The sequence below is a fragment of the Lathamus discolor genome, chromosome 6, assembly GCF_037157495.1.
Source record: "Lathamus discolor isolate bLatDis1 chromosome 6, bLatDis1.hap1, whole genome shotgun sequence".
NCBI lineage: Eukaryota > Metazoa > Chordata > Aves > Psittaciformes > Psittacidae > Lathamus > Lathamus discolor.
The window spans coordinates 745,489-760,168 of record NC_088889.1 but is presented as its reverse complement, the minus strand read 5'-3'; the positions used below and the strand labels follow the sequence as shown (position 1 = coordinate 760,168).

The window sequence follows — 14,680 nt, the reverse complement described above, 5'->3', positions numbered from 1 at the left end:
CAACCCCATAGCACACACTGGAGAAGCCCCAGCGGTGGGAGGTGCTACCCAGTGAGCAAAGGGGTCGTCGATATTTATTGCCCCCCAAGTACACCCCAACCTGGGGCAGAGCTCCCCCAAGTCCAATAGAAAACGGGGTTCGGGGTTCCGGGTGCTGGGGTCCGGGTGCGGGGCTCAGTGGGTCGCCTCATCAGGGGTCTCATTGCTGGGGGGTGCTGCCAGGGGGGTGCCAGCAGCCCCCAGCTCCTTGGCTTGGCGCCGGCACTCGCGGGCCACCACCACAGGGCTGACGAAGGCCACGAGCACCACGGCGATGAGCCCCAGGTTCACCTATGGGGGTCAGGGCGCAGGGTCAGGGGTGCTCACCCCACCCTAGGGGTGCCCTGGGCCAGCCCCCCGGGCCCCAGTGCTTGGTGCAGGACCCCTATTCCCTGTGGGGCAGGACCCCCCCAAGGGGCAGCCCCCACCCCTCCATGGGGCAAGACCCATTCCCCATGAGACAGGACCCCCACCCCTCCCGGGGCAGCCACTCACGTAGAAGGGGTCCCCTTGGAGCGGCCCCTGCACCAGCGCCACGCAGGGGTACTGCAGCAGTGCCACCAGCGCCGACAGTGCCATGGCCAGGCCATAGAGCTTCCCGAAGTGCTGCGGGGGGAACCTGCGCCGCCACGCACCGCGGCACCGAGAACCGTGTCACGCCGGCACCCCCACCCTCACACCCCGGCCCCGCCACCGGCCCCCGCCACCCCCGTGGTGACCCCAACCCTGCGTCCCCTGCCGCTATTCCCCATCATCCCAGTGACCCCACCACCCTGCCCCCTGCTACCTCCGACCACCCGGGCCCCTGCCACCATAACCCTGCCACCCCTCCCCTGTCCCCTGCCGCCACCAACCACGCTGCCCCCCGCCACCCCTCGCTGCCCGCACTCACGCGATGGCGAGGAAGGCGGCATTGCCGCCGTAGAGGAAGGAGCGGCTGAGCACCTGCAGCACGAAGGTGCCGAACTGGACGGGCAGCACGGGCACGGCCGCGGCGATGGAGAAGAGCAGGCCCAGCACCACGGTCACCACCAGCGACAGCACCGAGGCCCGCAGGTCAGCCAGCGCCCCAAGGGCTCCTGCGGGACCGCGGCGTCAGGGCTCGGCGTGGCGGCACCGGGCACGGGCAGCCGAGGGCGCGGGGAGGGGGGGGTGGTTACCATCGGGGCGCAGGGCCTTGCCGCGCTTGTGCCGGTCGAGGATGAGGCCGTTCCACGGGGCGCAGAGCACCCCGCAGAGCTGGGTGAAGGCGAAGGCGTTGGTGTAGGTGCTCACTGCGGGGGGACAGCGTCAGCGCGGGGCCGGGCCCGGCGCCGGGTGTCCCCCCCCCTGCACCCGCACGTACCGAGGCCGGCGTCGCCGCGCGCCAGGCGCCGCAGCAGCGGGTTGAGGGTGCCGATGAACAGGTAGTGCCGGAGCTGCAGCACCGACAGCCACGACACGTGCCACGCGAACCGCGCCGAGCGCGCGCACGCCGCGAACGGCACCGCGGGGGGGGCGGCGGAGCCTGCGGGGGGGGGTCGGGGGGGGGGGGGGTCAGACACGGGCACGTGCACACGGGCAGGCCCCGCCCCGTGCAGCCCTTGGCCACGCCCCCACACATAGATGTGACCACACCCTCTTCATCTGCATAGCACCGCCCACAGCATCACGCCACACCCATTCACGGCCTGCGGCCGCGCCTCCTTCGGCTGAATAACCCCGCCCACCTCTGTACCACGCCCGCGCCGTTTGCTTAACCACGCCCACGTCCCGGCACGCTCTAGTGTAGTCACGCCCATCTCGTGGACACACCCCCTTCATCTGCATGGCCCCGCCCCCGCCCCACCCCTCACCTCGGGGCGCTGCCGGCTCCAGCGGCGTCTCCTCGGGCCCCGCCTCCCCCGGCGGCCGCTTCTCCTCGTAGGTGCGGTAGGAACGCGACCGGCCCGGGCAGCGCAGCCTGGGCCCAGCACCCGCGGGATGGGAACCTCCGTTGGGTACCAGCGGGGCCCACCACCACCCATCACAGGATGGGACCCACCACCCACCACAGGATGGGACCCACCACCACCCATCACAGGATGGGACCCACCACCCATCACAGGATGGGACCCACCACCACTCATCACAGGATGGGACCCACCACCCATGGGATGGGAGCCACCATTGGATACCAGCGGGACCATCACCACCCATCACAGGATGGGACCCACCACCCACGGGATGGGAGCCACCATTGGATACCAGCAGGACCATCACCACCCATCACAGGATGGGGCCCACCACCCATGGGATGGGAGCCACCATTGGATACCAATGGGACCATCACCACCCACCACAGGATGGGACCCACCACCCACCACAGGATGGGGCCCACCACCAACCATCACAAGACAAGGACCCACCATCCATAAAACAGGACCCGCCCACCACAGGATGGGACCCATCACCATCACCCACGGGCCCACCACCACACCCCACACCCCCCACCACGGGACGGGTGCTGCTGCCCCGTGGGGCAGAGGCAGGGCCTTCCCTACCCGTAGTTGTAGGTGGGGGGCAGAGGGTAGGGGATGCGGGTGCGGGGCATGAGGAAGAGGGTGCGCAGCAGGTGCCAGGCGCTGCAGACCGCCATGAAGAGGAACATGGTCCGCAGGGACACCCCGTGCCCGTACAGCACCTACGGATGGGGACGGGACAGGCTGGTCAGCCACCGGCCATTGTCCCACCCTGGGGCCACAGTCCTGTACGGCCCCACTGTGTCCTCATGGTGGCCCCAGCAGTGGCTCAATGGTGGCCCCAGCCATGTCCCCAGTGGCGGCCCAACTGTCACCGTCTCTGTCCTGAGCCCTCCTCACCGGTGCCTGTGCAGGGGATGGGCCCCTGGGGACACCCAGCACCCCCCTGTGCCCACCTTGATGATGAGGAAGATGGCAGATGAGGAGTCGAAGGCCCCATTGTAGAGGGTGATGATGATGGAGCGGTACTTCCCAAAGAGATTGCCCACCTGGCATGGAGAGACCTCTCTGTGCCGTCAGGATCCCCAGCACCGGGTGTCCCAGCCACCGAGTGGGGGTCAGGGTGGTAGAAACTCACCTGCATGTTGGTGAGGATGAGGAGGATGCCGCCCACTGACAGCATGGACATAGCCGGGAAGAGCAGCACCGCCAGCCCTGGGGACACAGGGGTCAGTGGGGACAAGGGCTGTCCCCAACAGGTCCCCCCCAAAGCCCACGGGGTCTCACCTGGGGTGGAGAAGGCAACGAGCAGGGTCCCGCCGGTGTAGAGGGAGCTGCAGGGTGGGGACAGTGGTGACAACTGGGACAGGGTCCTGGGGGGGGCTGGCACCCCCCCACCCCATCACACCCAGCACCCCAATACCCCATGAGTGCTCCTGGGGACACCGGGGGAGCCCTGGGGACATCAGGGAGACCTGAGGGCATACGAAGGGCTGGGGGCAATGAGGGTGTGGGGGACACACAGGGGACAATTGGTGGCACTGGGGGGCAGGAGCCAGAATGAGCCGCACCGCAGCACCACACCATGGGCCAGCACGGGTCACCCCCGGGCTCACAGGGGGCTCCCCCCACCATGGGTCCCCTGCACAGGCAGGGCCCTGCCTCCCCCACCCCGCCTGCCCTCCCCGATAACGCCCGCGCTTGATAACACCTCCAGCACCCTCACAACACCCGTTCGCACCCCCCCCAGCACCCAGGGGCGTCCCGGCACTGCCCCCACTCACATGGCAATGAGGCGAGCAACGGTGGTGCCGAAGCGGTCAAAGATGAAGCCCATGGGGAAGGTCATGAAGTTGTTCATGAAGGAGCCGATGGTGAAGACCAGGGAGAACTGCTCATCCTGGCGGCTGCAGTCTGCGGGGCGGCCGTCAGCGGGGACGGGGACACGGGGACACAGGGCACCCCAGGGCATACGGACAGTGGGGACACAGGCATGGGGACATGGGACACCCCAGGCAATGGGGACATTGTGGACATGGGGCACCGCAGGACATCAGGACAGTGGAGACATGGGCACTGGGATAGTGGGGACACAGACCACTGCAGGGCATAGGGATAGCAGGGACATGGGGCACCCATGGGGCATCAGGACAGTGAATGGGACATGAGAATGGGGACAGTGGGGACACAGGCATGGGGACAGTGGGGAAACACATGTGACACCCAGCACACACAGGAGGGCAGCAGGGATATGGGACACGGCACCGCAGGACATGGGAGAGTGGGGACCCAGGGGTCAGGACAGCGAGAACCTGGGGCACCGCAGTGCGTCAGGGACATGCGGCCCCCGGGACACGGGCACCCCAGGACACAAGCACCCCAGCAGGGCGCCGCTGGGGCCGTACCGAGCAGCTCGGTGCCATTGGGGCCCGCGGGCTGGCACCACTCCTTGAAGTACTGCAGGTCCTTGAGGACGAAGACGAGGGAGGCCCAGCCGAAGATGAGGCCGCAGAAGGCGCCGCACTCCAGCAGCCCCGAGAGCAGCGTCCCCAGGCGCTTGGGCAGCCCCGCGCCGCCCCCCGCCATGGCTCCGGCACCGCGGCCCTGCCGTGCCTGCGGGCACACACACAGCGGTCACCGGTACCTGCACTGTAACACCCGGCACCCGCACCGTGGCACCCGGCACACGTACAAGTCACCAGCACTCACACCAGGTCACCGGCACCCGCACCGGGTCACCGGCACCCGTGCCGTGACAGCCGGCACCGTGCCGTGACAGCACCCACACCATCACACCTGGCACCCACACAGGTCACCAGCACCCGCACCATGACACCCTCAGCACCTGGGAAGTGACCAGTGAGCAAAGGCCGCTGTGGTCCCAGCAATGCCCCTTGCCCATGGCCACCGGCGCCTGGCACTGGTCCCCGGAGTGCCACAACACGGGCAAGGACCCTGCGTGGCAGCAGGGCTTTGAACAGGTGTGTACACGGGCTCACACACATGCACACGCGTGTACACGGGCTCACACACACATGCACATGCACGCACATGTGCTGGCACCCCCCCTGCACCCCCCACCCACCTGCACAAGGCCAGGCCTTCCCGCTGTCACGGTCACCGCCGCCGAGCTCAGACCCGCACCGTGCGCCCGCACCGGCACAGACCCCTCTAATCTGCTGGGAGCACCCCTGGCCCCCCCCGCGGCTGCCGGGGCCCGATAGCGGCTCCGTCCCCCCCGCCGCAGCGGGACCCCCCCGCGGCCGCCCTATCTGCCAGCGCCAGCCCGTCCCAGGGACCGGGCGCCTGCCCTGGCACGGCCGCGGGACTGTGGCGCGGTGACGCCGCGAGCCCTGGTGCGAGCACCGCGGGCACCGCACCCCCGGGACACCGGCACCCCCCGGAGCTGGCACAGCCCCTGCGAACCCGGCGCGTCCCAGCGGGGGCCCGGCACAGCCCTGAGCACGCGGGCACGGTGCCCGGTGCTGGCACTGCCCCCGGGACAGGGAACCAGCCCTTGGGGCCCTGGCACTGCCCCCGGGACAGGGAACCAGCCCTTGGGGCCCCCGCGCAGCCCCTGGGGACACAGCACAAACCTTGGAGACCCCGGCACAGCCCTTGGGGACCCGGCGCAGACCGTGAGGACCCCAGCGCGGCCCATGGGGACCCCAGCATGGCCCTTGGGGACCCCTGCTTGGCATCCACGGGACCCTGCGCCACCCTCAGTTACCCAGTCATGCCCCCAGGGACCCTGGCACGGTGCTGGGGGCCGTGACACGTCCCCTGAGGACACCAGGTCACCCCCCGGGCACCCCAACACTGCCCTGGGGCCCATCGCCCTCCTGGGGACACCCGGGCAAAACCAGTCAACCCCCCCCACGTGGCTGGGACCTCCCGTCCCTTGGTGTCACCGCTGTGGCTGGTGCCAAGGCCACGTCCCCGATCCGGCCCCCGCCCCACTCACCTGCCCGGAGCCCCCCACCGAGAGCGGCGCCGGGGTCCCGGGGTCCCACCGGTGGCCGGTCCCGTGTAATGGCCGCTAATGAGGCCTCATTACAGCGCCGGCGGCGGCTAAAGATTAACCAGCCCCGGACAGATGGTGCCGGGCCCGGGGGGGGGGCGAGACCTCAGCGGGGGCAGCGGGGCATTGCCGGGGACCCCTCTGCACCCACTGCGGGTGTCATCGGGCACCAAAGCCATGATGGCAGCCCCGACATACCCGTTACCCCAAACCGTGCCGGTTATCTCAAACCATACCGGTGTCCCCGAGCCCTACTGGTCTCTCCTGGCCATAGCAGTGACCCCCCCCCCCATACTGGTAACACCCCCACAGGGGACCAGAGGACCCGGAGCCCCGGCACTGGGGTCCCCGGCCCCTCCCAGCCGCGCTGGCCCTGCCGTGACCCCCAGGTCACCCCGAACAGTGACTGGGGTCAGCTGGGGACAAAGGGCCCCCCCCCCCGCCCCCAGTCCCGGGGCTGGCTCCGGCCTCCTTCGTTGTAATCATTAATTGTGGCCGAGGCCGGTTCCCTCCTGCAGGCACCGGCGGGTCCCTGCCTGCGGGAGCGAGGCTTCTCCAGGGGCTGCCCTGGGGCTGGGCTGCGGGTACCCTGCGGGCCCCTGCCCACGCCGCTGCCCTCCCGTGGGGGGGATGTGGGGTGCCCCGGAGTGGGCCCTGCCCCACGGGGCAGGGCTGGGGGCAGCTGAGTTGGGGGGGGGGGTACAGGCGGGCGGGCCCCTGCCTTCGCCCGTGCACGGAAGGGGGGAAGCAGCCGTGGGGCGCAGCGCCCAGAGCCCCGAGAGGCCTTACGGAACTGGGAGGGGAAGCACGTGGTGGCGGGGGCCCGCGGGCAGAGCCGTGCCCCACGGCCCCGACCCAGCCCCACAGCCCCGGCCCCACGGCCCCGGCCCCACGGCCGCTCCCCTCCGCGGCCCCACAGCCGCTCCCCCGGGCCCCCGGAACCGGCCGCGGCCGGGCCCACGCGGCTCCCGCGCTCCGCTCGGCTCCTCCCGCCGCCCCCCCCACCCTGTCCGTTACTCACCCGCGGCGCGGGGGGGAGGAGCCGGCGCTGCCCCGCGCGTGCTCCCGGTGCCGCCGGTGCCGCCGGTGCCGCCCGCCCCTCAGCGCCGGGCGGAGCGGAGCGGAGCGGCCCCGTCCGGCCCCGCCCCCGGTGCGGCGTTGCGGGGGGGGGGGGGGGGGGACGGACGCGGGGGGCGGCCCCGGCGGAGCGGCCCCGGGGCACCGCGTGCGGCCGGGTCATGTCCGGGCCGAGCCCCGTCCCCGCGTGCCCCCCCCCCCCCCCCGCGCCCCCTTCTTGGTGATGTCCCTGAGGGGTCACCCCTGGGTCACCCCTGGGTCACCCCTGGGTCACCTTCGGTCACCCTTAGGTCACGCTGGGAGACCTCGAGTCACCTCGGTTCACCCTTGGGTCACCCTGGACCACCCTTGGGCCAGTATGGACCAGCCCAGGGCCACACTTAGCCCACCTTAGGTCACCTTAGGCCACCCCTGGTTCACCTTGGGTCACCCTTGGGTCACCTTTGGTCACCTGGGCCATACCTGAGTCACCTTGGGTCACTTCAGGTCCCCCCTGCGCCACCTTAGACCACCATGGAACAGCCCTGTGCCATCATTAGGTGACCTTGGGCGTATTTGGGTCACCCTAGACCACCCCTGGAACAACTTGGGCCACTTTTGGGGCTGTCCCTATGCACCCCTGCCTCCACCTCACCTTGGGCACTCCCATGTCCCTCCTACCACCCTCTTCTTGGCTGCCCACGTCAGTTCCGCTCTTCCACCCATCCATCCATCCGTCTGTCTGTCTGTCTTCCCACCACCTCATCCGTCCGCCCGTCCATCCACCAGTGCTTGCAACCGCCCATCCTATCCCCACCCTCCAGCCCATCTGTCTGTCCATCACCCACCAGTCTGTCCGTCACCCATCCATCTGTGTGTCACCCGTCCATATGTCCATCACCTGTCCATCTGTCTGTCACCCATATAACCGTCTGTCACTCACCCATTTGCCTGACACCCGTCCATCTGTCTCCCTCCCGGACACATCTGTCCCCAACCTCAGCTCCATTCACCCTCGCTCCCATTCAGTGTCTGCCTCTCCCACCACCCACTGCTTGCCCTGCCCGTGCCCTTTCTGCCCTCCTGCCTTCACCTGCCCTCCTTCCACTCCTCCATCCCTCCGTCCTCTCCTGTTGTCCTCCCTCTGTGCAACCCGTCCGTCCACCCATCCTCTCTACCTGTCCTTCACCTGTCTGGCCCTTTCTGCAGTTGCCTTCCACCTCTCTGTCTGTCCCTCTGTCCTGTCCTGTTGTCCTCCACCTGTCTTGTCCCTCTGTTCTCCTCTCAGCTATCCTGCGCCCATCCATCCCTCCATCCATCCATGATCCATCCATGATCCCTCCATCCATCCATGATCCATGATCCATCCATCCATGATCCATCCATCCATGATCCATCCATCCATGATCCATCCATGATCCATCCCTCCCTCCACTGCCCACCCCTGCTCGCCCCATCCCCACGTCCCCATGCAGTCAGCGCGAGCCCCCCCCGGGCGCTGGGGGGGAACCAGTGGCTCCGGCGGGCGGTACCGGATGGCAGCCCCTGAGTCAGCCCCGCGCCTCCCGCGCGCGGCCCACGCGTGGCGGCCGCGGCAGATTGTGGCATTTCACACGCCGGAGCCGGCGCCGCAAACACGCGCCGGTGCCAGCTCGTGCGCCGCAGCCTGGCGCGGACACGCGTGTGCCCCCCCCCCGCACCCCACGTGGGGCTCAGTGCGGGGCACAAACCGCACGGCCCCGCGGGGGGGGCCGCTGTCCCGGGGGGGAGCGGCGCGCTCGGCACCGCGGACAGCGCCGGCGGCAGCACCGCGGACAGCGCCGGGTCCTGCGTGGGGGCGGGCCGGGACCCCCCAGCGAGGGCAGCCCCGGGAGGGGGGTCCCGAGGCCACGGGGGGGGCGGGGGCACGGCCCGCGTGCGCCACGCTCGCAGCCCCCCCGCGCCCCACGCCAGCCCCACGGACACGGGCAGGGGCCCCGGCGTCCTCACCGCGGGTCACGCCCCCCCCCCCCCCCCGCAGTGGGTCCCGACCGGCGGCCCCCCCCCCCCCCCCCCCCCCCGGAGCCCCGCCTCGCCTCCCCGGGCCCCCCTGTGCGCCCCCCCCCACGCGTGGCGGGCCGGCCCCGCAAGGGTTAACCGGCGGGGCCGGCGGCGGGGGGCGGAGCGCGGCCGCCCCGGGATAAGGCGCGGCGCGGGGCAGGGCTCAGCCCCACCGGAGCCGCGGGCAGAGCCGAGCGCAGAGCCGAGCCCACCCGTGCCCGCAGCGCTCCCGTGCCATGCCCCGGGGCGGCGGCCGGGGCGAGCGGCCCCCCCGGCAGCGGCCATGAGCCCCGGGGCAGCGGGCAGCGCCTGAGCGGCGGCCCCGCCATGCGGCCCCCCACGGCTCGGGACCTGCCCCAAGGTAGGCGTGGGGGCGGCGGGGGCCCACGCGCGTCCGTTGGCCCCCGGCGGGGCGGGGGGAGCCGCCCCGCGGAGCGCGGCCCCGGCTCGGGGCGCTCCGGGCTCTTCTGTCGGGGCGCCCGCGGCGGCGCCGGGTGCGGGTGCCCCGGGGGGGCGCGGGGTGAGGCCGGTGCGGGGCGACCCCCCCGCGACCCGCGGGGCACCGGGCAGCGCCGGGGCGCGGAGCCCGGCGGGGGGGGGGTCCCCGCTACCCTCGGAGCGCTCGATGCCAGCCCGGGACCCCCGGCCTGGGGTGTGGGCGCCCTGCGACCCAGGGTGGCCGGGGCCGGCCCAGCCGGACGTGGAGGTGCCCCATGAGCCGCGGGGAGCTTGATGCCACCCCCGGAGCCCTTCGCCGGGGTGCGGGTGCCCCGCGACTCACGGGGTGTCGGATCCACCCCGGGACCCCCATCCCGGGCTGTAGGCACTCCACGACCCACCCCGTGCCACCCCCGGACCCCCACCTTGGGCTGTGGGTGCCCCATGGGGTGCTCGATGCCACCCCAGGACCCCCAGCTCCCGGTGCGGGTGCCCCACGGGGTGGTCGATGCCACCTCAAGATCCCCCACCCTGGGCTGTGTCTGCCTGAGACCCACAGTGATCTGAGTGTGAGGGTGCCCCGGGACCCACAGCGCACCCCAAACCCCCCATCCCTGCTTGGGGTGCTCGGAAACCACTCCGAGCCCCCCAACCGCGGTGTGTGCGTGCCCCACACCTCACCCGGGTGTGCACCGCGGGTTCCATGGGGTACCCCCGGGCTGTGCAGCGGTTCCATAGCAGGACTTCGGGGGGGGTGTGGGGTGTGTATGGGGGGGGGGGGTGCACCAGGACCGGTGACTTCAGCTCCCCACTGAGTCAGCCCGCGGCGACGGGGGAGTGACAGATGGGACGCGGGTGGGGGGCGCACGGCGCGTACGGGGCTGAGCAGATGCCTCTGTGGGTGGGTGGGTGGGTGCCCCCCCCTCCCCATAGCGCAATAGGGGGAGGGGAGAGGGGGGTGGCCCCCTCCGGTGCACCGGAGGTGCACCGGAGGGGGCCACCCCCCTCTCCCCTCCCCCGTTACCGGGAGCATCCCCGCATCCCGGGCACGGGGCCAGGCTCCCGGGGTTGAATTATGGATGAAGCTCTCGGGTTGCAGCCCCGAGGGGGAATGGATGGATATGAAAGGAGGAGGGGGGTGAGGGGGGGTGGGTATGGGGGGGGGGGGGGGGAAGGGGGTGTTGGACGGGATGGGGGTGGGGGGGGGGGGGGGGATGAAGCGGTGTCTGCTCCTCGTGTCAGTGGCGAGAGCGTCAGCCCGCGCGCCCACGCGTGCCCCTCCCCGCACGTGGCCGCGGCACGCGCGCACGTGGACACCCCCCACCCCCCCCCCTTCTTTGTCCGGGGGGGGGGGGGTCGGTCCCCAAGGGGTCCATGGTCCCATGGAATGGGGATGGTCCTGGTTTGGGGGGGGGGGGGGGTAGACCCATTGGGTTTGGATGGTCCTATGGAAATGTGGTGCCAGGGGGTGAACACGGACCTGGGGGTCCGTGGCCCCATGGGGTAGCCAAGGAGCCTTAGGGGTCCCATAGGAGTGTAGCTGTGGGTAGCAGGTATTGCCCCAGGGGGGCACAGGTCAATGAGGGGAGTGGTTTTGGGGTGCTCAGCCTGGATGATCTGCGGGATGGGCACGGAGGGATAGGATGGGCATGGACCTGTGGGGCTCCTGGGGGGAAATGTGGCCCTGGGGGCTCCTGGGGCCGTGGCTCTATGGGGTAGGATGGCTCTTGGTGAGAAGCATTGGGGAGCACAGCTCTGTGGGGCTGGTGTGGGCCTGCGGGGGCTTCAAGGGTGCTCAGTGCTTTGAGGCGGGCATGGATGTGCAGGATGGGAATGGCCTGATGGGGTGGGCATGGCTTGGATCTCCTGGGGCTGCCTGGCCCCATGGGTGAGTATGACCTTGGGGTTTCCACGGGCTCCATGGCCTTATGGGTGGCATGGCCCTGGGGGGCTCCTATGGGTGTCCAGCCCTACAGGGTCATTGTAGCCCTGGAGCTCTCCATGGCTTTATGGATGGCCCAGTGCTGGGGGGCTCCGTGGGGTGTCCAGCCCTGTGGTGCAGGCATGGCCTAGGTGCTCTCTATGGCTCCATGGCCTTGGGGATAGGCATGGCCCTGGGGAGGTCCTATGGGTGTCCGGCCCTGCGGGGTGGTCATGGCTGAGGAGTTCTCCATGAGCTTCATGGCCATGAGGGCGGGCACGATCCTTGGGGCTCCATGGCCATGGGGGCGGGCACGATCCTTGGGGCTCCATGGGGCTCCGGTCCTTGGGCAGGGGGGTGCAGGGGGGCCGCGTGGGGCGGCGTTGCCGCGCGCTGACCCCGTGCTGACGCCCCGCTGTGCCCTCGGCGGGCGCCTGGCGGCCCTGCTGCTGGCGCTGGTGTGGGTGCCCGGCGGGGCGCCCGCCTGCCCCGCGCTCTGCACGTGCTACGTCTCGCCGCCCACCGTCAGCTGCCAGGCCAACAACTTCTCCTCGGTGCCCGCGGGGCTCCCGCCCGGCGCCCGCCGCCTCTTCCTGCAGAACAACGTCATCGGGGCGCTGCGGGCGGGCACCTTCGGGCCCAGCACCGTCACCCTCTGCTCTACTCCAACAACATCTCCTCCATCCAGCCGGGCACCTTCCGCCACCTGCCCGCCTGGAGGAGCTCGACCTGGGTGACAACCCGCACCTCCGCGTCCTGGCCCCCGACACCTTCCACGGCCTTCCGGCGCCTGCAGCGCTGCACCTCTACCGGTGCCAGCTGGCCACCCTGCCCAGCGCCATCTTCCGCGGCCTCTACAGCCTCCAGTACCTCTACCTGCAGGAGAACGGGCTGCTCTACCTCCAGGTCCGCCACGGCCCTGGGCTGCCCCAGTGCGGCTGTGGGGCGCCTGTGGGCGGGGGGTGGGGGAGCAGGGGGGTGGGTGATGACTTTGGGGTGTGGGAGACCCACAGGTCAAGGTGATGGGTGTCACCCGCAGAGCAGGGGACACAGGGTGGAGTGATGCCCATGGGGCAGGGTGATGGCTGACACTGGGCAGCATGGGCGCAGGGCAGGATGATGGGTGAGACTGGTGGAGCAGGGATACAGGGAAGAGTGATGCTCACGGAGATGGGCTGTGGGACAAGGTGCTGGGTGATGTCCATGGCGCAGGGAGGCAGGACAGGATGATGGGTGACACCACAGAGTATGGACATGGGAGAGGGCGATGAGTGATGCTCATGCAGCCGTCTTGTTGGGTGGTGTCCATGAGGCAAAGACACAGACAAAGTGATGGCCATGGGGCAGGGTGATGCCAGCGAGACAAGGAGATGGGGCAGGGCTCTGTGGGACGCCCTGGGTGCTCCCCGCATTGAGGGACGTGGGGCAGGGCCCATGGGGCTGCACACCGCAGATACCAACCCCTTGTCCCCCCCTGCACCGCAGGACGACCTCTTTGCTGACCTGGCCAACCTGAGCCACCTCTTCCTGCACGGGAACCGGGTGCGGGCGCTGTCGGAGGGCGTCTTCCGAGGGCTGCTGAGCCTGGACCGGCTGCTGCTGCACGCGAACCGGCTGGTGACCATCCACCGCCGCGCCTTCCGCGGGCTCTCCCGCCTCACCATCCTCTACCTGTTCAACAACAGCCTGACGGCGCTGCCCGGGGACCCGCTGGCCGCGCTGCCCGCGCTCCAGTTCCTGCGCCTCAACGCCAACCCCTGGGCCTGCGACTGCCGCGCGCGCCCGCTCTGGGCCTGGTTCCGCCGCACGCGCGTGTCCAGCTCGGCCGTGCCCTGCGCCAGCCCCCCGCAGCGCCGCGGCACCGACCTGCGCCACCTGCGCGCACGCGACTTCGACGCCTGCCCCGACAGCGACGACGACGACGACGGCGACGACGAGGAGCAGGGGCAGGCGCGGGAGGAAGATGATGGCGATGGCGTCGGCAGCGTTGGCGATGGTATTGGCCGCGGTGGCGGCGGCGTGGTGGCGGTGATGGGCACCCCTGGGCGGGCGCTGGGCCGCCCTGGCACGCTGCCGGCCGCGCCGCCCTCCGCCTTCTACCGCGACGGGCTCCCCCCGCACGACCTGCGGGGCCCCCAGCTCCGGCCGCCCCCCCCGTCCCGTGACTCCCGCGGCCCCCCCCGCGGCCCCCGGCTGCCCGCAGGCGCCCTGCACCCCCCCGGCCGCCGCCGCCGCCCCCCGGCAGCCCCACGTCCTCCTGCCCCTCCTGGGTCTGCTCCTGCCCTGGCTCTGAGCCGCTCCTCGGGCTGCCCGTGCCCCCCTTCCCCCCCGGGGGGGGCACTTAGAACTGTGGGGGGCTGCGGACGCGGGGACCCCCCGGTCCTGAGTGGGAAAAACCCCAACAGGGACCGAAAGCTGGGAAATTATTTATTAAAAATGGTCTTATTTTGGGAGAGCGAGGCCTGGCTGCGGCGGGGGGCACGGGGGGCACACACATGTGCACACACATGCATACACATACACACCCACACACACAGGTACACACACATGTACATATGCACACGCATGTACACACACACACCACACACATGCATACACATACGTACATGCATACACACGCACACACATACGCACACACACTCACACTCGCGCACACACACACAAACATACATGCACACGTGCACACACAAACACACACATACATACATGCACACATACACACACACACATACATACACATACATACATGCACACATACACACACTCACATGCATACATACACATAGATACACACACACAAACACTCACATGCATACATACACGTACACACATATATGCACACATACATACACACACATACACATACATACATGCACACATACACACACACACTCACACATACACATACATACATGTACACACACACATGTACAGAGACACACCCTCACACGCACATCATACCACCATACATACATACATGTACAGAAACACACCCTCACACGCACACATACACATACATACATGTACAGAAACACACCCTCACACGCACACATACACATACATACACGCACACGCACACACACACGCAGGCGCACACTCAGCCACTCGCTGCCTTTCCAGGTCACCGCCTGCTCCTGCTGAAATATTGATGGCGGCGCGGCTGCACCGGGGCGGGCAGCGCGGGGGGGCACAGACGAACGCGGGGATGGACGGGCAAACCGCACC

The 14,680-nt window shown here is 69.9% G+C and overlaps 2 protein-coding genes across 4 annotated transcripts; one reads left to right on the top strand and one right to left on the bottom strand.

The window, feature by feature from the left end:
- Nucleotides 1-52: 52 nt before the first annotated feature.
- Nucleotides 53-7,105, bottom strand: SLC43A3 (solute carrier family 43 member 3). Of its 3 annotated transcripts, none has more exons than XM_065685418.1 (13): nucleotides 7,022-7,105; nucleotides 4,385-4,592; nucleotides 3,764-3,893; nucleotides 3,267-3,313; nucleotides 3,118-3,194; nucleotides 2,936-3,028; nucleotides 2,562-2,701; nucleotides 1,875-1,981; nucleotides 1,385-1,546; nucleotides 1,200-1,313; nucleotides 932-1,118; nucleotides 535-658; nucleotides 53-330 (listed from the first exon to the last, which is right to left on the bottom strand). In XM_065685418.1, the coding sequence occupies exons 2-13, from the start codon at nucleotides 4,563-4,565 to the stop codon at nucleotides 175-177; spliced, it is 1,518 nt and encodes a 505-aa protein (XP_065541490.1). In that variant the 5' UTR covers nucleotides 4,566-4,592; nucleotides 7,022-7,105; the 3' UTR covers nucleotides 53-174. The 3 variants fall into 3 exon arrangements, with proteins under 3 accessions (XP_065541490.1, XP_065541489.1, XP_065541492.1); XM_065685417.1 differs by lacking the exon at nucleotides 7,022-7,105 and adding an exon at nucleotides 5,944-6,247; XM_065685420.1 differs by lacking the exon at nucleotides 7,022-7,105 and adding an exon at nucleotides 5,065-5,145.
- Nucleotides 7,106-10,970: 3,865 nt separating this feature from the next.
- Nucleotides 10,971-13,908, top strand: RTN4RL2 (reticulon 4 receptor like 2). The gene is given in 5 exon segments (XM_065683322.1): nucleotides 10,971-12,109; nucleotides 12,112-12,162; nucleotides 12,165-12,361; nucleotides 12,941-13,648; nucleotides 13,650-13,908. Coding segments are annotated over 5 exon segments (1,503 nt in total). The 5' UTR covers nucleotides 10,971-11,661; the 3' UTR covers nucleotides 13,749-13,908.
- The last annotated feature ends 772 nt before the right edge of the window (nucleotides 13,909-14,680 follow it).